At 39.5% G+C, this 20,223-nt stretch overlaps 1 protein-coding gene and 1 long non-coding RNA gene across 9 annotated transcripts in view; one reads left to right on the top strand and one right to left on the bottom strand.

The window, feature by feature from the left end:
• Positions 1 to 20,223, top strand: part of herc1 (HECT and RLD domain containing E3 ubiquitin protein ligase family member 1) — a 281,806-nt gene that overhangs the window by 109,958 nt on the left and 151,625 nt on the right. For all 8 annotated transcript variants that reach the window (XM_059946004.1, XM_059946010.1, XM_059946008.1 and 5 more), the window contains 7 exons: positions 4,082 to 4,207; positions 4,673 to 4,891; positions 7,523 to 7,675; positions 11,229 to 11,361; positions 13,243 to 13,434; positions 15,298 to 15,519; positions 17,747 to 17,920. In XM_059946004.1, the coding sequence (XP_059801987.1) occupies positions 4,082 to 4,207; positions 4,673 to 4,891; positions 7,523 to 7,675; positions 11,229 to 11,361; positions 13,243 to 13,434; positions 15,298 to 15,519; positions 17,747 to 17,920 (1,219 nt within the window). The remainder of the gene's footprint in view (positions 1 to 4,081; positions 4,208 to 4,672; positions 4,892 to 7,522; positions 7,676 to 11,228; positions 11,362 to 13,242; positions 13,435 to 15,297; positions 15,520 to 17,746; positions 17,921 to 20,223) is intronic.
• LOC132378800 (uncharacterized) overlaps positions 14,568 to 20,223 on the bottom strand; it is a 59,707-nt gene continuing 54,051 nt past the window's right edge. The window contains exon 6 of the long non-coding RNA XR_009507184.1: positions 14,568 to 14,763. This is a non-coding gene — a long non-coding RNA (uncharacterized LOC132378800). The remainder of the gene's footprint in view (positions 14,764 to 20,223) is intronic.

Here is a 20,223-nt window from a genome sequence, read left to right as displayed (position 1 = left end):
TATTTTCATGGCCCTTTATCTCTTACTCATCTAACATTGCCACATTAGCACAGATAACCTGGAACAGTATGGGCTCTTTAGCCCACAGTGATGTGCTAACCTGTTCCATGATTATACTACTCACGCTGAGATGTTGTAACATCGACTAGACAGTCAGCTAAACTCCATTCAAAAATGACAGGAGTTTCAGGGTGCAACCTCCTAACTCCTTAGTTTTGTTGTAGAATCAATGGTATGACACAGTGAATAAGGAGTGAAAAGGCAATGCTTCTGCTGAGGAAACAACAGGATGGCTTTGGATAGAAACTTCTTTCGTTCCTAGCGTAAACCTCTGGCCCACTGCCGGCCAATGTGCTTTTTTACTCACTGCTTCTTGGCTGTACAAGAAGTGATTTAATGCAGATCAGAAACTGTTCATTTAAGTAAAAGCTGAATGTGCTTAATCAAGTAGAAAAACATAAGTGAATTGTCCAAAGGGATCAATGATCAATCTAACACTTCCCCTTTTACACGGCCATTCACCACCCCTCCTCCATTCTTCTCACATCCATGTGCCTATCTAAGAATCTTATAAATGTCCTCATTGTATCAGCCTCTACCAACCACCCTCAGCAGTGCTTCCAGGCTACCTCTACCCTCTGTACAAAACTTGTCTCTCACATCACTCTAAACGGTCCTCCACTACCTTAAAGGATATTCTCTGGTATTGGCCATTGCCACTCTGAGGGAAAAAGATATGGCTGTCAGCTATCTGCCTCTCATAATCTTACGCACTGCCATCAAGTCCCTAACATCTTTCTTTGTTCCAAAGAGGAAAGCCACAGCTCATTCAACATTCCCTCATAAGACTTGCTCTCTAATCCAAGCAACATCCCCGAAAATCTCATCTTCACCCTCACTAAAGTTTCCACATTCTTCCTATAATGAGGTGACTGGGAACTGAGCACAATACCTCAAGTGAAGCCTGATTGGAGTTTTACAGCGCTGCAACATTACCTTGAAGTTCTTGAACTCAGCCCCTCATCTGATGAAAGTCACATATCATACAACTTCTTAACCGCCCTATTAACTTCTGTGGCAACCTTGAGGCATCTGTGTATTTAAACCCCATAATCCTCTACTCCTCCACATAGCTAACAATCCTGTAATTAACCTTGTACTACCCTTTCAAGTTTGATCTTCTAAACTTAGTAAGTTTATGGATAAGATCCTGAGAGGCAGGATTTATGAACATCTGGAGCAGCATAATATGATTAGGAATAGTCAGCATGGTTTTGTCAAAAGCAGGTCGTGCCTTATGAGCCTGATTGAATTTTTTGAGGATGTGACTAAACACATTGAAGATAGAGCAGTAGATGTAGCATACATAGATTTCAGCAAGGCATTTGATAAGGTACCCCATGTAAGGCTTATTGAGAAAGTAAAGAGGCATGGGACCCAAGGAGACATTGCTTTGTCGATCCAGAATTTGCTTGCCCACAGAAGACAAAGAGTGGTTGTAGACAGGTCATGTTCTGCATGGAAGTTGGAGACCAGTGGTTTGCCTCAGGAATCTGTTCTGGGACCCCTACTCCTTGTGATTTTTATAAATGACCTGGATGAGAATGTGAGGGCATGGGATAGTAAATTTGCTGATGACACAGAGAGGTTTGGGGGTGTTGTGAATGGTGTGGAGGGCTGTCGGGTTACAGCGGGACATTGATAGAATGGGCTGAGAAGTGGCAGATGGAGTTCAACCCAAATAAGTGTGATGTGGTTCATTTTGGTAGGTCATATATGATAGCAGAATATAGTATTAATGGTAAGACTCTTAGCAATGTGGAGGATCAGAGGGATCTTGGGGTCCGAGTCCATAGGACACTTAAAGCTGCTACACAGGTTGACTTTGTGGTTAAGAAGGCATACAGTGCACTGGCCTTCATCAATCGTGGGATTGAGTTTAGGAGCTGAGAGGTTATGTTGCAGCTATATAGGACCCTGGTCAGAACCCACTTGGAGTACTGTGCTCAATTCTGGTCGTCTCACTACAGGAAGGATGTAGAAATCATAGAAAGGGTGCAGTGGAGATTTACGTGGATGTTGCCTGGATTGTAGAGCATGCCTTATGAGAATAGGTTGAGTGAACTCAGCCTTTTCTCCTTGGAGCAGCGGAGGATAAGAGGTGACCTGATGGAGGTGTATAAGATAATGAGAGACGTTGATCGTGTGGGTAGTCAGGGGCTTTTTTCCCAGGGTTGAAATGGTTGTTACAAGAAGCCTCTGGTTTAAGGTGCTGGGGAGTAGTGTTATGAACGCGTGACACGTGACTGTGGTGTTCTTGTCACGTGACGGGTTGAAGCTATACTGGACTTGAGGTAATGGTCTTGTGATGGTGGAGTGACGTCATTTTCCCGCCAGTAGAGGTCATGTGACAGGTTTTTTTTACAGGGTATAATAGGAGGACCCCTCCCTGTGAAGAGGGGCAGTTCGTGGCTGGATTTGCCATGTAGACATCATGCCGCTGCGTGATTTAATGTTATGATGCAGTTTAGTTGGAAGATGAAGTTTTATTTAATGCCTAAAGTTTAAAAGGTCATTGCCAGGAGTTTCTTTATAACACTGCTAGTTCAGAATCAGTGGAGAGTGAAGATCAGAGTTCAGGAGATAGAAGATCGAGGAGAATTGATTTCGACAGTGAAACAGGTTCGACCTTGTTTGATCCTCATTCGGAAGGAATTTGTTGACTATCCCCATGTTAATCCCTGTGAATAGCAGAAAGGATTGGGGACAGTTGTGTAAAGGAAAGGTCAGTGCCTTTAAGCCGTTTCATATCATCTTCATAAAATACTTCGTGGGAAAAGTAGTTCGACTGGGAATTGCAACAAGATGATGTGAAAGAGAATTTAAATTGTCTTAAAAAGTCTCTCCCTTAAATGGACTGTAAGCATTTTGAACTTTTGCAATACTACTTTGAAGAACTGTTTCTGCAACCTCGCTTTAAGAACTGTTTAAGCTGCCGCACAGCAGCTGATTTCTGGTTATGTTAGTGATTTGTTTACTTTTGGGGGGGGTTGTTTTTTGGTGTTTAATAAACGTTTTGTTTGTTATAAAACCCCTGCCTCACTCATATATTTATTGTTACTGAGTCCGTAACAGTAGGTACAGAGGAGATGTCAGGGGTAAGTTTTTTACGCAGAGTGGTGAGTGTGTGGAATGGGCTGCCGGCAACAGTGGTGGAGGTGGATGTGATAGGGTCTTTTAAGAGACTCTTGGATAAGCATGTGGAGCTTAGAAAAATAGTGGGCTGTGGGTAACCCTAGGTAATTTCTAATGTAGGGACATGTTCAGCACAGCTTTGTGGGCCGAAGGACCTGTATTATGCTGTAGGTTTTCTCTGGATCTATGTTTTTAAACTGTATAACTTAACAATTTTCTGGATTGAACTTCATCTCCCTCTTCTCAGCTCAGCTCTGCATCCTGTCTATATCCCTGTTAATACTCGTTATAACCTACGACAACCTTCTATGCTGTCCAGAGCTCCACTAACCTTCATTTCATCTGTAAGCTTAATAACTTGCCCGTCCACTTCCTCATCCAAGGTATTGGTATAAATTGCAAATAACTGATCCCAGATCAGAACCCCGTGGAACGTCACTGGTCACTGATCTCCAGATCAAAAATACTCCATCTACAGCCACCTCCTGACTGCTATGGACTATCTAATTCTGAATCCACACAGCCAAGTTTCCCTGCTCCCTTGACTTTGTGAATGAGGCTATCTCTTCCCCCCTTCTCAACAAAGCCTCAAGCTACCCACTCCAACACTGTACCACTCCAACAATGATTGCTCCTAGAATAGCTGCACTGCTTAATCCTCACTTCATTTGTCATGTGCAAAGTTCTGAAAGGCTCTGCTTGTGTTTTAAGTCTCACACTCACTCCCCTCCAAACAAGCAGTTGGAGGACACAAGCACAATTTAACTTCTGTAACAAAATAGAAGTTGATGCTTTTGTGAGTGTGAAAAAATGATTAAGCTTATTATTATTATCTACAACTGTGTGCAAGGCTAGAAAATAGCTACATGTTCTTCTGTTGCTTTAGGCTGTTATAGAGACACTGTCTGTCGGTGCTACGATGTTGCTTCCACCACTGCGAGAGAGAATGGAGCTGCTGCATTCACTGCTTCCACAGGGTCCTGATCGTTGGGAAAGCTTAACAAAGGGACAAGTAAGATCATTCTTGTGCCATTCATGGACCTTCAACATCTTCAGCTATTATATTGGTTGCTTCCAGTGTGTTTTGTAACCTGTGTTGTTTAAAACAAATCATATGTGTCCATTCAAACACATGGACACTGATGTAAGCATTTCTCTGTCTAGATTTACTGAAGAAAATTATTTCACAGATTATCAGAATTATTTTCACAACAGACTGGAAATGTGTTGAGGGAAGTGATGGTTAATGTTTTGAGTCGAGACCTTTCTTCTGGATTAAATGATGGCGGGAAGGGTGGATTTTTTCAGTTGATGACTTAACTGTAATTTAGAATTCTGCTGAGCTTAATTTGCCTAGCAACTGACTATAACATGAAAAAATTGTTCCAGAAAAATGCTTGTTGTTTTTTCCATATTGCTGTTAAGATGTATGCACATGGTTTCTTGATTAATATTAGTACTACTGTTCATTTTCTAGAGAATGCAGCTGGATATTATTCTCACCAGCCTACAAGACCACACCCACGTGGCATCTTTGCTGGGTTACAGCTCTCCTCTAGATGTTGAAGCCTCATCTGCAGGACCAAATTACAGCAGCGCCCCTGACTCCTCATTCAGCTCCCAAGCCAGTCACCCTGATACTCATCTGGCAGAAATCTTGATGAAAACATTGCTAAGGAATTTGGGATTCTACACTGTAAGCAACTTTCTATTTACTAATATATTGATAAGACTTAATTATACTTCGCTAGCTTATTTTTTTGAAAATATTTGTCATTTTCCTCCCAATTCTTTGTGGAAGGGAAAATCATGCTGAATATGATATACTTAAGTTTAAATATCTTAAAGAAATCTTGCACTTGTATTTATTCCTGTTTGCAATCTCTGTAGTCCTTGTATATGATGATGGCTATTGTCCTGAGTCCTTGTATGTCTAGGATTGATTTAAGGTACAAGTGTATTTAAAGAATGCAGAACTTTTTTTATCTCAAAGATTGTGTACAAGTATATCAGAATCATAATCAGGTTTAATAGCACCAGCATATGTCATGGAATTTAACTTTGCGGCAGCAAAACAATGCAATATATGATAAATGCATATATATGTAAAATTAAAATAAGTAGTGCAAAAACAAGCTTAAAAAAAAGTAGTAAGGTAGTGTTCATGGGTTCAATGTCCATTTAGAAATCGGATGGCAGAGGGAAAGAAGCTGTTCCTGAATTCCTGAGTGTGGCTTCAGGCTTCTGTACCTCCTTCCCAATGGTAACGATGAGAAGAGGGCATGTCCTGGGTGGTGGGGGTCCTTAATGGTGGATACCACTTTTTTGAGACACTGCTCCTTGAAGATTTCTTGGATACTACAGAGGCTGATACCCATAATGGAACTGGCTAATTTTACAACTTTATGCATTTTACTTTGATCCTGTGCAGCAGCCCCCCCCCCCCACCCCCATACCAGACAGTGATGCAACCTGTCAGAATGCTCTCCGTACAAGTACAATCGGTACAAGTTTTTGAGTGTTTTAGGTGACAAAGCAAATCTCCTCAAACTCCTTATGAGATATAGCTGCTGTCTTGCTGTCTATATAGTTGCATCGATATATTGGGCCAGGTTAGATCCTCAGAGATATTGACAACCAGGAAATTAAAATTGCTCACTCTCTCCACTTCTGATGCCTCTGTGAGGATTGGTTTGTGTTCCCTTGTCTTACCCATTCTGAAGTCCGCAATCAGTTCTTTGGTCCTATTAACCATGAGTGCAAGGTTGTTGCTACAACAACACTCATCTAGCTGGTATATCTCATTCCTGTACGCCACCTTGTCACCATCCGAGATTCTGCCAACAATTATCATCAGTAAATTTAATTAGTAAATTTATAGATGGCATTTGAGCAATGCTTAGCCACACAGTCATGTAGAGTAGTGGGCTAAGCACACATCCATTGATTGATCTGCCATCATGTATAACAGATGAAGCATATAGAGAGTTATTTAATTGTCCATCAAACGTTGTGGAAACATTAGAAAATTCCATCAAGTTGAAGATTATGTGGACAGAACTTTCAGCTTGTTGGTCTGATATCCGTTGCAATACGAGGACAAATATAAAGAATCCCTTGATTGTGATTTGATACCAAGATTAGAAAATCTTGAATAAAATTAGATGGACTCAGCATAGCTTTGTACGATAAAGCTGTAAGATCTAAGGCTGCAATAAGCTTGGTGGATAAAAGGGACTCTATGGATGTGGTATGTTTGTATTTTTAAGAGACTTTGAGTAAGGTTCCATGAAAAAAGTTTCAAGGTTAAGCTGTGGTATTGATGATGTTACATTGACGTGAACTAAAAGTTTATTAAGGGGATTTCAGATATAAGCAGGTATTTCTGGACGGTTGTGGATGCTTGGGCCTGAGCTGGTTACAGTCTGGATAAATGACTTGGCTGAGGAGACTGCTCCAGGTTTCTGCTAATACAGAGCTGGGTGGGAAGGAAAGTGAAATAAAAGACTAAGCTCCTGAGCAGTATAGACGTGCATAGAGAATTAAAACAGCATATAATATTTAATGTGTAGAAATTTGACAAGAATAATACAAATCATGTGTGTTTAAAAGTGAGTAATTAATTTTGTGGAGTTGGGATCTCATAAGAGGACTGTTCCACATAGCCATCAAAAAGCTCAGGCCCATTCAAATGCCCTCGATCTGGAGAAAGTGGAGGGGTACTGTTGCAGTGGAACTGGTTAGATCCATATTCTAGAAAGGAAAAGCAGGCCCTGCAACCCCCTGACAGTAGAGGGAGGTGTTTAGAGACACCATAAAGATGAACCAGTTAGGACTCGGGAAATTGAAATGGAAAAGGGCATCTGAGGTATGTAGGTGACTGGACAAGGGAAAGAGTATGGAGTCTGGATTGGAAAAAATGTGTTTAGTACAGCAAGAGTAGGCAGCAACAAAAGGCTTAATTGGCAGTCCTGTTTATGGATTGTTAGAGCAGTCATGGGGGGGGGTTGTCAGAAAGCATTAGTACACCAGTTGTGTGGGGGAGTGGTTGATGACAAGTTTGGGATTGGTCTGCAGTGAGAGAAGGCTGCACTTTCAGAGGGGGTTAAGGTTGGAACGGATGAGGGGAGTGGACAAGTCAATGTTGCGTCAGTGATTGGAAATGAAAAGGTCAAGGGAGGGTATTATTCCCGAGAAGGCCCTACATGTAGAAAAAAGGAGAAGCTTTTTAACATCCCTCTTTTGTTTTCTGTATAAAATTCTCCAATAATTACTGCATTTTTTATGTTAAATATGATCAGTGTTGCTTTGTGTTCACTCCACACAGGATCAGGCTTTTGGAGAACTTGAAAAAAATAGTGACAAGCAACTATTGGGAACATCTTCAGCTGAAAACAGCCAACCAGCTCACTTGCATGAGCTGTTGTGCTCTCTACAGAAGCAACTTCTGGCATATTGCCACACAAACAATGTCAATGAGGTAAATGCGGATTATGCACATTGAGACTAAAGAGACAGTAAGACCATAAGAAATAGGAGTGGAATTAGACCATTTGGCCTATTGCATCTGCTCTGCCATTCAATTATGGCTGATCCTTTTTTTCTCTCCCTCCTCAGCCCCATTCCCCGGCCTTCTCCCCGTACCTTTTGATGCCATGTCTAATCAAGAACTTGTCAAGCTCTCCCTTAAGTACACCCAACGACCTAGCCTCCACAACTGTGGTAATAAATTCTACAAATTCACCGCTCTCTGGTAAAGAAATTTCTCCACATCTCTGTTGTAAATGGCCGCCCCTCTATCCTGAGGCTGTGCCCTCTTGTCCTAGACTCCCCCACCATGGGAACCATCCTTTCCACATCTACTGTATCTAAGCCTTTCAACATTTGAAAGGTTTCAATGAGATCCCCCTGATCCTCCTTAATTCCAGTGAGTACAGAGCTATCAAATGTTCCTCATGTGGTAACCCTTTCATTCCTGGACTCATCCTTGTGAACCTCCTCTGAAGCTTCTTCAAGGCCAGCACATTTTTTCTTAGATGAGGAGCCCAGAACTGTTCACAACACTCAAGTTGAGGCCTCACCAGCGCCTTATAAAGCCTCAGCATCACATTGGTGCTGTTGTATTCTAGACCTCTTGAAATGAATGCTGACATTGCATTTCCCTTCCTCACCACTGACCCAACCTTTAGCATGTTCTGTACAAGGACTCCCAAGCCCCTTTGCATCCAGATTTTTGGATTTTCTCCTCACTTAGAAAATAGTGTGCACATTTGTTTCTTCTACTAAAGTGCACGACCGTGCATTTTCTAACATTGTATTTCAATTGCCACTTTCTCGCCCATTCTCCTAATCTGTCTTGCTGCAGCCTACCTGTTTCCTGAACACTACCTGCCCCTCCACCAAACTTTGTATCACCTGAAAACTTGGCAGCAAAGCCATGTATTCCATCATCTAAATCATTGATATACAACATAAAAAGAAGCGGACCCAACTCTGACCCCTGCAGAGCACCACTAGTCACTGGCAGCCAACTGAAAAAGGATCCTTTTATTCCCACGCATTGCCTCCTGCCAATTAGCCAATGCTCTAATCATGTTAATAACTTTCCTGTAATACCATAGTCTCTTAACTTGGTAAGCAGCCTCATGTGTGACACCTTCTCAAAGGACTTCTGAAAATACAAATATACAACATTGACCACATCCCCTTTATCTATCCTGAAGATTTTTCAGACAAAATTTTACCTGAAGGAAGCCATGCTGACTTTGTCCTATCTTGTCCTGTGTCACCAAGTACTCCATAATTTTATCCTTAACAAATGACTCTTAACATCTTCCCAACCGCTGAGGTCAGGCTAACTGGTCTATAATTTCCTTTCTGCTGCTTTCCTCCTTTCTTAAAGAGTGGAGTGGCATTTGCATTTTTTCAGTCCTCTGGCACCATGCTAAAGTCCAGTGATTTTTGAAAGATCATTACTAATGCCTCCACAATCTCTACTGCTACCTCTTTCAGAACCCTAGGGTGCAGTTTATCTGGTCTGGGTGACTTGTGTACCCATAGGACTTACAGCTTATCAGCATCTTCTTTGTAATAGTAACTGCCCTCACTTCTCTTCCTTCACACACTACATCTGGCACAGTGCTAGTGTCTTCCACAGTGAAGACTGATGCAAAATACTCATTTAGTTCATCTTCTATTTCCTTGTCCCCCCATTATTATTTCTCCAGCTTCATTTTCTAGTGGTCCTATATCCACTCTCATCTCTCTTTTATTTTATAACATCCTTGAAAAAAGTTTTGCTATCCACTTTGATATTGTTTACTAGCTTGCTTTCATATTTCATCTTTCCCTCTTTATGCTTCTGTTAGTTGCTCTTTGTAAGTTTTTAAAAGCTTCCCAATCCTCTGTCTTGACACTATTATTTGCATTGTTTTGTGCCCTCTCTTTTGCTGTTACATGAGCTTTGACTTCCCATGTCAGCTTGGTTGTACTATTTTACCATTTGAGTATTTCTTTGTTTTTGGAATACATCTATCCTGTACCCTCATTTTTCCCAGAAACTCAAGCCATTGCTGCTCTACTGTCATCCCTACCAGTAGCTCCTTCCAATTTACTTAGGCCAACTCCTCTCTCATACCACTGTAATTTCCTTTACTCCACTGAAATACTGCTGTGTCAGACTTTACTTTCTCCCCATCAATTTCAAGTTGAACTCAATTATATTATGATCACTGCCTCCTAAGGGTTCTTTTACCTTAAGCTCCCTAATCACCTCCGGTTCATTACATAACACCCAATCCAGTAAAGATGATCCCCTAGCAGGCTTAATGACAAACTGCTCTGAAAAGCCATTTCGTAGACATTTAACAAGCTCAATCTTGAGATCCATTGCAAACCCGATTTTCCCAATTGACATGCATGTTGAAATTTCCCATGATTATCATAACGTTGCCTTTTTGATACCCCGAATCTATTTCTTGTTGTCATCTGTGGTCCACATTACAGCCACTGTTGGGAGGCCTGTATATACCTGCCATCAACTTCCTTTTACCCTTGCAGTTTCTTAACTGAAGCCACAAGGATTCAACATCTTCCAATCCTATGTCACATCTTTCTACTGATTTGATGCCATTCTTTATCAGCAGAGCCACGTCTCCCCCTCTATCTACGTACCTTCCTAACCCTCCAATATAATGTGCAAGCTTGGACATTCAGCTCCCAACTACAACCATCCTTCAGCCACAATTCAATGTTGCCACAGCATCATACCTGACAATCTAATAGTTCAACAAGATGATCCACCTTATTTCTTCTACTCTGTGCGTTGAGATATAACACTTTGAGTACTGTATTTGCTACCCTTTTTTATTCTGCATCCCTAATTCACTGATGCTCACTCTGTTGGCTTCAATTTTGCCCTATCATCTGCCTGCCCTTCCTGACGGTCTGACTGCATGCTATCTTTGCTTTTTTACCATTCGTCCTATCCTGAGTCCCTTCACTCCGGTTCCCACCCTCCTGCCAAATTAGTTTAAACCCTCCCCAACAGCTCTAACTGTTGGGAAGATTGGTCCCCCTTGGGTTCAGATGCAACCCATCACTTTTGAACAGGTCGTACCTCCCCCGGGAGAGATCCCAAATCCAAGAACCTAAATCCCTGCACCCTGTACCAGCATCACAGCCACACATTAATCAGCCACTTCATCCTGTTTCTACCCTCACTGGCGAGTGGCACAGGCAGCAATCCAGAAATGACTACTCTGGAGGTCCTGCTTCTTGGCTCTCTACCTAACTCTTTAGATTCTCCTTTCAGGACCTCTTTCCTTTTCCTTCCTAATTCATTGGTACCAATATGTACCAAGACATCTGGCTGCCTCTCCAAAATGCTGTGGACACAATCCGATATGTCTCTGACCTTGGCACCAGGGAGGCAACATACCATCCAGGTGTCCCATTCACATCCACAGAAAAGCAGAAATATGTATTGGAGTTTTAATTTTTTTAATGTACGTCTGCATATTTTTGTTTTTAAGAGCTCCAGCAGTGTAGCTTTACTGCACAAACACCTTCAACTTTTACTGCTGCATGCGACTGAAATTTACTCCCGCTCAGCGACGTTGTTGAAAGAAAGCTCCTGGAATGGAAGTGTCAGAGACAAGCTTCAAGGTATGAGTAACCTGTTGTCTTTGACTTGATCTCTACGTTTATTTCCTTTTATTGGATTAATAGTTTTCAATTTAATATTTCTATTGACCACATTTATTTAAAAAAAAAAGCTTTATGAATTTAGTTGATTTAAATAGTCATGCAGATTAGTGATCAGCTAACTTCAATAAAACAATAATCAAGCAGACATGAGAGTTCAGTGCTGCCTTGGCAGATTTTCCAGTCTTCTAGATATAATTTCTATTAATACCCAAGACACTTTCAATTAACTTTTTTAAAACACGTTAAACAGCATTATAATATATTTTATAGAGCGCCTTGAAGTCACCTGGAGCCAGGTGCTGAAGCATCTGGATTTCCAAACAGTCAGATAATGGATTTTGGAGTTGTAATTATAGATATTTAGTTGTAGATAGCTTTTACTATAACTAGATATAATATTACTTGTTTGTAAGTTCTATTGAAAAATGATTCATAGCTTATTAGTAGAAGAATATTTTTGTCCAGTGTTTATAAGTGGCTTTGAAAGTACTGGGCTTGAGGTTAAAATGTAATTTCAACAGAATTTTGCTGGAGGAATGAGTTTGTTGTGTTGGAGCAACACACACAAAATGCTGGAGGAACTCGGCCAGGCAGCACCTATTGAGAGGAATAAACATTCGCTGTTTTGGGCTGAGACCCTTGATCAGGACGTTGTGCTGTGATATCTATTTTCAAAGTGGAAAGTAAATTTATCATCAAAGTACATGTATATTACCATATACTACCCTGAGATTCATTTTCTTGTGGACACTCACAGTAAATACAACAAAACACAATAGAATCAATGAAAAACTTCACACAAGAAAGATGGGTATACAACGAGTGTGCAAAAGACAACAAATTGTCGGTATTCAAAAAAAATCTAAACAATAATAATAAATATTGAGAGCATGAGTTGTAGAGCCCTTGAAAGTGAGTCCATAGGTTGCGGAATCAGTTCAGTCATGGGGTGAGTGAAGTTATCTGCTCTGGTTCAAGGGTGTAATAGTTTTTGGCAAATCAGTTTTGAAGAGGAATGTATATCACCAGGTGGTTGAACTCTTTCTCTCTATCTGACCATGTTTCAAGTTGAAAAGAAAGTTTTGCCTTGAATTATAGTAATGAGAGTTTAATTTGATAAAAGCAGAAGTTAGAGAGAAATTGATCGTTGTAATGCAGAACTGAAACATGCAACCTGTGGCCCGTGAATGCTGACCGTAAGTTTTTCTGCTGCTGTTCTATTAGTTTTTGTTATCAGTAGCTGAACGATAGGATAAGAAGGCATCAACTTCCTGAATACAAACTAACTAACATAGTAGATGCTACCTGCAGAGACTGGAAGGTACCAACGGAAATTGAGATATTGTGACCTAACTTATGTTCATAGCATGTCCTTCTCAATAGACGTATATCTGCTGTCAGTAGTACTTGTGGCTCGCTGTAACTGTAATCATAGTTACTTGAACAGAGCCCCTTTGATGATAAGGTATGTTCGAAGTTGGCGATACACCATCTGGATTGCGATATGTGAGTGATTTTTTTTCTAATGGAATTACATTCCTTCTGAGGGTAGCTTTTGCTCCTGTGCCTGCTTCCTGCCTCCTCCTTGTACAAGTACTGACTGGGCCTCTATGATTGTTTGACCAGAAAATTAAGTTACAGAAAATTCAGCTCGTGAGATTTAACTTGCATGCCAGAAGTGTAAAGTTGGTTTTCCAACAATTGAAAGTGGCATATTCTGGTTGTGTTGTCTCAATGTGACTCATTCTAACCGGAAGTTTAATTTAGGAATCTGGCTCTTCGTGCTTGTAAATATATTAATAGATCTTTCAAATGCCCACACAATTATTTTCCTTGCAGGAGTTCTATATGGATCAGCAGCTGGGAGCATGCTTTGTCAGATCATTAATTCTCTGTTGCTACTGCCTGTCTCTGTGGCACGGCCTTTGCTAAGTCATCTCCTGGACTTGCTGCCATCCTTGGATCGTCTGAACCGACTTTTACCTGCTGCAGCCTTTTTAGAGGAACAGGAACTGCAATGGCCATTACATGGTAAGAGATGTATCATGTATAATTTCACAACTTTCTAATTATGTATTCTTAGAGAATAACTGAATGTATTATTCAGCCACTCTTTGTAATAAGTACTTGAGTGGGATCATAATTCCTAAGAATAAAATACAGTGCATTCCGGTTAATTTGGAAATTGGTTATTCGGGACAGCCACTTCCTAAAGAACTAAAGCTAATTGAGAAAATAACCAGGATTCCTTTCATTAATTTGGGGCGTTATGTTGATTAATTGGGAGAGGAAACTGTTGCCGAATAGTTTCTAACTAGTATCAGCCATGTGCACTTGGCATGATCGTTAGACACTGTACAGTTCTTTGAGCAAACACTTTTTAAATAGCATGAGTTGCGTGTGTTTGTCTTCAAAAAATGGTGATTTTTGTCACTGATAGTTGGCAAGAAATAAGCAGTAAGACAATTCAGAACTGTTTTGCTTATCAGCCATGCTGATGCTAGAAATGGCTGGGACTAAAAATGAAACTATTTCACTACTTCAAGTCAGGAACTAAAAAGAATTTGAAGGTACCAACAATTATCTTAAATGTTACAATGAAAATGAAGAGTTGGAGGATACAGTTGTTGACAGCAGTAGTCACTTATCTGCACTGGGTGACTACACTGGTTTTGTTAAAAGAACGCAATGTAGATAAATTCTTTTGATTAAGTATTACAAACTAATACACAGTTTATAGTACTGTAGTAGTATTAGCAGTGTCCTAATTTGGTCTGTATTTCATTTAAGTCCGTTGTTACGGATTCAAGCAACAATAAATATATGAGTTAGGCAGGAGTTTTTATAACAAATAACGCGTTTATTAAACACTGAAAACAAACCCCCCCAAAAGTCAACAAATCACTAATGTAACCGGAAATCAGCTGCTGTGCGGCAGCTTAAACAGTTCTTAAAGCAAGGAAGCTTAAACAGTTCTTAAAGCAATGTTGCAAAAACAGTCCTTCAAAGTAGTATTGCAAAAGTTCAAAATGCTCACAGTCCATTTAAGGGAGAGACTTTTTTAAGACGATTTAAATTCTCTTTCACGTCGTGTTGCTTCGGTTCCCAAAATCGAACTTTTCCCACGAAGAATTTACGTAGATGGACAAATGAAACGGCTTAAAGGCACTGACCTTTCCTTTACAGAACTGTTCCCAATCCTTTCTGCTATTTCACAGGGATTAACATGAGAACAGTCAACGAATTCCTTCTGAATGAGGATCAAACAAGGTCGAACCTGTTTCACCATCGAAATCAATCCTCCTCAATCTTTTAACTCCCGAACTCCGATCTTCACTCTCCACCGACTCTCAACTAGCCCTAACATAAAGAAACTGCTGGCAATGACCTTTTAAACTTTAGGCATTAGATAAAATTTCATCTTTCAACTAAACTGCGTCATAACATTAAATCACGCAGTGGCATGAAGTCAACATGGCAAATCCAGCCATCAACTGCCCCTCCTCACAGGGAGGGGTCCTCCTTTTATACCCTGTTTAATAAAAAAAACAAAAACAAAAAAACCTGTTACATGACCTCTACTGGCGGGAAAATGACATCACTCCACCATTACAAGACCATTACCTCAAGTCCAGTATAGCTTCAACCCCAGTCACATGACAAGGGTAACGTTGCCACGTGTCACGGGTATGTAACACTGTAATTTGTTACACAGTTTCCCTTTTTTATACCTTTTAAACTATTCCCATGAAACTTTGGCTGATTCAGGCAGCCACTTAATTGGGCCAAAATATACTGGTCCCGCTATTAACCGGGATCCACTGTGTTAAACAAAATCTGTGGTCATATCACGTGTGGTATTTTTAATTGTTTCATTTTTGCGCTTGTTTTTAGGCACCCCTGAATGTGTTGATCCTGAGGATCTGGCTATTCCACACCCTGTCCAGTCTTGGGTTTGGCTTGTGGATCTGGAGAGAACAGTCGCCCTACTGGTGGGCCGATGTCTTGGTGGAATGTTGCAGGGTCCACTGACGTCAGCTGAGGAGCAGGACACAGCTCACTGGTTAAAAACGCCTCTCTTCAGCAATGGCTTAGAAATGGATCACTCCCAGCTAGGTATAACAAATTTTCATATGCTCTGCACATTCAGCTGAAAAGTATAATGAAATGTAATTTTCTCCCCTTTCTGGAAAATAACTATTTTAGTGGTATACAATTGTGCTCTACTGTAGACCAGCTTTGTAGACTGCAATATAAAAACAATTTTAATAGCAGGTTTTGCCATAAAATGGTGACAGTGCTCTACCACCTGTTCTACTGCTGTGCATAACATTATATACAATTGTTGAGAAGTCTAGCAAAGCCACTGTTATGGCTTATCTGCTACAGCAACCTCATCTAAATCTCTGTTGCCTCCTGATGTTATTGGCTCGGAGGCAACAGTGCAATTAGCTGCCGTATTAATCAGATTTAATAATCTTTTGAGGAGAGATGAATCTTCTGCTCTGTCACCCATGGCTATCTTGGTTTCATAACTTCAAACTTAATTAAAATGAGATTCAGCATTTTTAAAGTGGATTACAATTGTGCACTCATTTATCATCATCTTTTTCTCCTCAAGTGAAAGGGCTAGAAACAGAGTAACAGCAGGAGACCATCCAGTTCCTCTAACAACTTCATTGAGATGGCTTATCTGTCACATAACCCCATGTAATTTTTCCACATTTCTCTATGGTTAATGAAAATAAATCTGTCTGATATTTAAAATTATCACTTGCTATTTACAGAAGAAAACTCAATTTGTACTGCTGTTAGTGCATACCTAGCACTTATACATAGCCTGGCACTTATGTTTACACTGAGCCTCCTTATCTTGGACTGTTCAACTGGCAAGAATAAGGTTAATAGAATGAAACTATGTTTTTCTTTATACCTTGAAGCTTTAGTTGTTTCTCTTTCTAAATTCCATGCAGTAGAATGATAAATTATGTAATCTTATCTTTAATTGAAAACCCTGGAGTTCTTTAACCTACCGACGTGATGTTTAAGTAAATTTAGTTTCTTTTTGGACGGGGAGATATGTTTCTTAGCGATGAACTAGTATTTTTTCTAAACAGCGTTACATCCTATATGTCAAACCAAGGTGAATGATGCTGAAACCACTGTTGGCAGAATTTAAAGTTTATTCTTTGGAAAAAGTACAATGGAAAGTCGCAAAGTATGTGACTTTAGTCTTTTAACTTTGGATGCGCTGCCAGTTGATGTATAAAGTGTGATATTAATATTTACAAAGTTAAAGATTTTAACCAATCTACCTTGCACAGTTTTTTCCTATCTATTGAGAGCACTGGCTTAAGAACTGTTCTAATGTGGATTTTGAAGCACCAACATTATTCAGTTAAAACCAATGTAAAATAAATCATCTCTTATAATAATGACTTTAACATATCTGAAGCAATTTTTGGGTACACCAGGAAGATTCAGCTCCAACTTTGCTGTAACTGTAGACATTGCCAGGGATTTTCATCTGTAATTACAGCATGATTTTGGGTTGATTTTAATTTAAAACAAAGGAGCTCAAGTTCAACAGAGATATTTAAAATTGATGTAGATAAAGTAATCAAAAGAAAAATCTTGAATGTCTGTGGAGTTAGGAACAGGAAGGATAAAATTCAATATCACAAAAAGAATGAAGGGTCAAGTTGCTAGAAAGTAAGCAGGATTATATTGGAAAGGATAATTATGGTCATTGGCTGATTAGGGTAATGGATGATGTGACTGTATTTTTCTAAGATTGTTAAATGTAACGTCAGCTGGATTCTGAAATTCTAAGCAGAAATTGAATGATTGTAGGAGAAGATTGGTGGTTTTAGCTAGTTACTGAGTACAGTTCTTCAAGATAAAAACTTAATATCTGCAGTGTGTGCATAATTTAAATGATTAAAAATAAACAGATACCTAAATGTCATTATGATTAATAATGAATTAGTGTTGTTGTGATAGATGCATTATGTGCATAGGAGGTCCCAACTGTTTAGTTCTTTCAAAGCCAAGGATCAGCATACATGAGTCCAAACGGTTTTATAATGAGAATGAAGTATTATTACCAGCCATGGGAATTATCTATATAATGTTCTCTGAGCTCAAACTGTAACTGACATTGAAGTAATTTTAGTAATATCAAAGTATGAAGGCACTAGCTGGTCTTGATACTAGAGTTTTTTTTTCTTAAAGGGATTATATTTTATTCTATCATCATTTTTCGAAGGATTTTAAATGCAGATTTGAAAGTCTACTTTATCAATGTATAACTGGTTTTAAAAAAAAGTTGTTTGTGATACAGATAAATGCATGAGCTCCCTGCTAGAAGTTGCACTGTCTGGAAATGAAGAACAGAAGCCATTTGAGTATAGCCTTGGAGCAGAGAATGTCATGCTTGTTGATCTGGCTTTGGGCTCTACCAAAGAACCTGTCAATGCTCTGTGGCTCAAAATGCAGGACTACGCTGTTAGTAAAGGTACGTGGACTGGTTTAGAACTGTACATATGTTTGTCTAATTATGAAATGTGTATTTGTATCCATTACTCACACTTCAAGGAAATAATCTGCTCAATAGTAATATTCGCTTAACAAAATATTCACCAGTACTTCCCGCAGAAGGATGACCAAAAGCAAGAATTAAAACATCAAGTAGTATTTTGAATATGCATTGAGAAATTGGGAGGCAAAGAGATGTGGGTAATGGAGATAACTGGAATTCTATGAGAGCAAAGCTAAGGTAATTGGAAGTTCATCCATTGACAGTAGGAATGTGGTCTGAGCAACAGTGAACGTAGATGAGGAAATTGAAGCTGCCAGAGGATTTAGAGATTTGGAACCCATCGTTGTTCTTTCATACCTTAAATTCGTTCCTTGTCAAACAAGGAACAAGTAAGTGAAGTGGACAGTGGTTTCAATAAGTTGCAGTTTCTGAAATTGACAAGAAAGGCTGGTGTGGCCATCAAGAAAAACACGTGGCTATCCTACCCGGAGGTGATAATGGTGCAGTGAAATGGTAAATGGCTAAGGAAATGAATAGAACAGGAGGTTGGAAGCTCAGCTAAACATGAAAATGGTGAAAAAGTTCTGTTATCCTTTTCAATGATAAATATTTGGCCAGTGAAATTTCCATTGACCAGGTTAGTTTGACTTGTAAATGTTCAATTGAAGCAAGTTCTATCTCCCCTCTTTTTATAGTTAGACAGAAAATAATTTATTCCTTTACAGGGTTGACGGGATTACTGGAAACTGTTCTTGGTTTTATCAACTTATGTGTAAAAACTGAAAGCAGATCCTGAGAATGTGGTTGCATTATTAAGCTAGCAAAAGTGAGGAATGACAGAAGGATCAAAACTTTGGAGTTTCTCAAGCTGCAGAGTTTGTTTTTAATGGATAGAAAAAGCAGAACCATTTGAGGAATTTAGGGAAAGAGTTAGTAGAATATAGTGAATTGTCCCACAATATGCTTTAGATGTATCAAAGAGATCCAAAGAAATGAATTAGTTTGATTGCAATCATGAAGTGTATCCTTGACTAGAATGAACTTGATACAACAGCTGCAATGAAAAGTGTACTGGAGTATTCTAAACAAAATATTTCCAAGTCATTAGCTTGAGGAAAGGGGATTATCTAATGACTTCCAAAGATCAAGTCTCAGGGTTAATTACTTGTTTTCAGTTCTGGGGAAATGGCAACAGTGATGTGGAGTTGAATTCATTGATGAATTCCTTAACTCAAGAGAATTGCTGACATGAAAATCAAGGGTGCTAGAAAAATGGTGTGTAACATGAATATACAGGAGCAAGTGTAATCTCCCAATTCATTATCCATCTATCTCAGCTCTGGTGTGAATATATATCCTTAGTGCATCCATTCCTTTGTGCCCCAACTTTGTGCTCACAATTTCACCTCGGTTGTCTGCTTTATCCTTATTGGCCTTTTCTTTCTTCCGCTTAGTAAAGCTCATCTGCTCGTCATATTCACCACTTTTCTGTTCCTTACAACTTACTCTTTTTTAAAGTTCTCATTTCCTAGTTAATCTGCTATAGTGATGATACTGCTACAAATGCCTGGCAAGTGTGCATAGGCTCTACAAATTCTTGTCTGGTTTCATTGTTAAAGACTAGGGATGTCATTATAGCACAGTGATAAATTGAAATTTATTGCTATTATTCTTACACACAAGTCAACCTATAGCCAGAGAAGTGATGCCCCCCCCCCCTTCCGGTTAGACTGTTTGAGATAACTGTTTTTATTCTTTCTTCTCTTCTAATATTTGTATATCTGTGCACTTGTAATGCTACTGTGACACTGTAATTTCCTTTGGGATCAATAAAGTATCTATGCATCTATCTAGCCAGATTTCTGTAATATCTACAGCACAAATGTATTGTTAAATTAAACATAATGCTGAGAGGTGAACTGGGCCAGAATCATGTCCTAAAGATTGGTTGGAGGTCGCAGGAAGTGACTGGAAAATGACAAGTGCCCAGTTATAGGAAAATACCAGGCAGGCTGAAGGTTTTCTTCTCTTGCAATTAAAAAGATTTTGAAATTAATCTATCCTGCAAGAGGAAGAGTGACACAGTGGATTAAATGTAGCGATAGAAAAAAGAAGGCAGAAATTGAATGGTGCAGGGACTTGATGTGCGTATTGACAGCTCATTTTTTTATGGATAAAAATTGATCAGTGCATCTTCTGACACTGAAGTCATGATACGTTTCACACTCAACAAAAATGCATCAGTCAACTGGATCTTGCCTAGTAACTGCAGTAAGTGG

The sequence above is a fragment of the Hypanus sabinus genome, chromosome 21 (genome assembly GCF_030144855.1).
Source record: "Hypanus sabinus isolate sHypSab1 chromosome 21, sHypSab1.hap1, whole genome shotgun sequence".
In the NCBI taxonomy this organism is placed as follows: Eukaryota; Metazoa; Chordata; class Chondrichthyes; order Myliobatiformes; family Dasyatidae; genus Hypanus; species Hypanus sabinus.
This window is presented reverse-complemented; position numbering and strand designations above follow the sequence as displayed.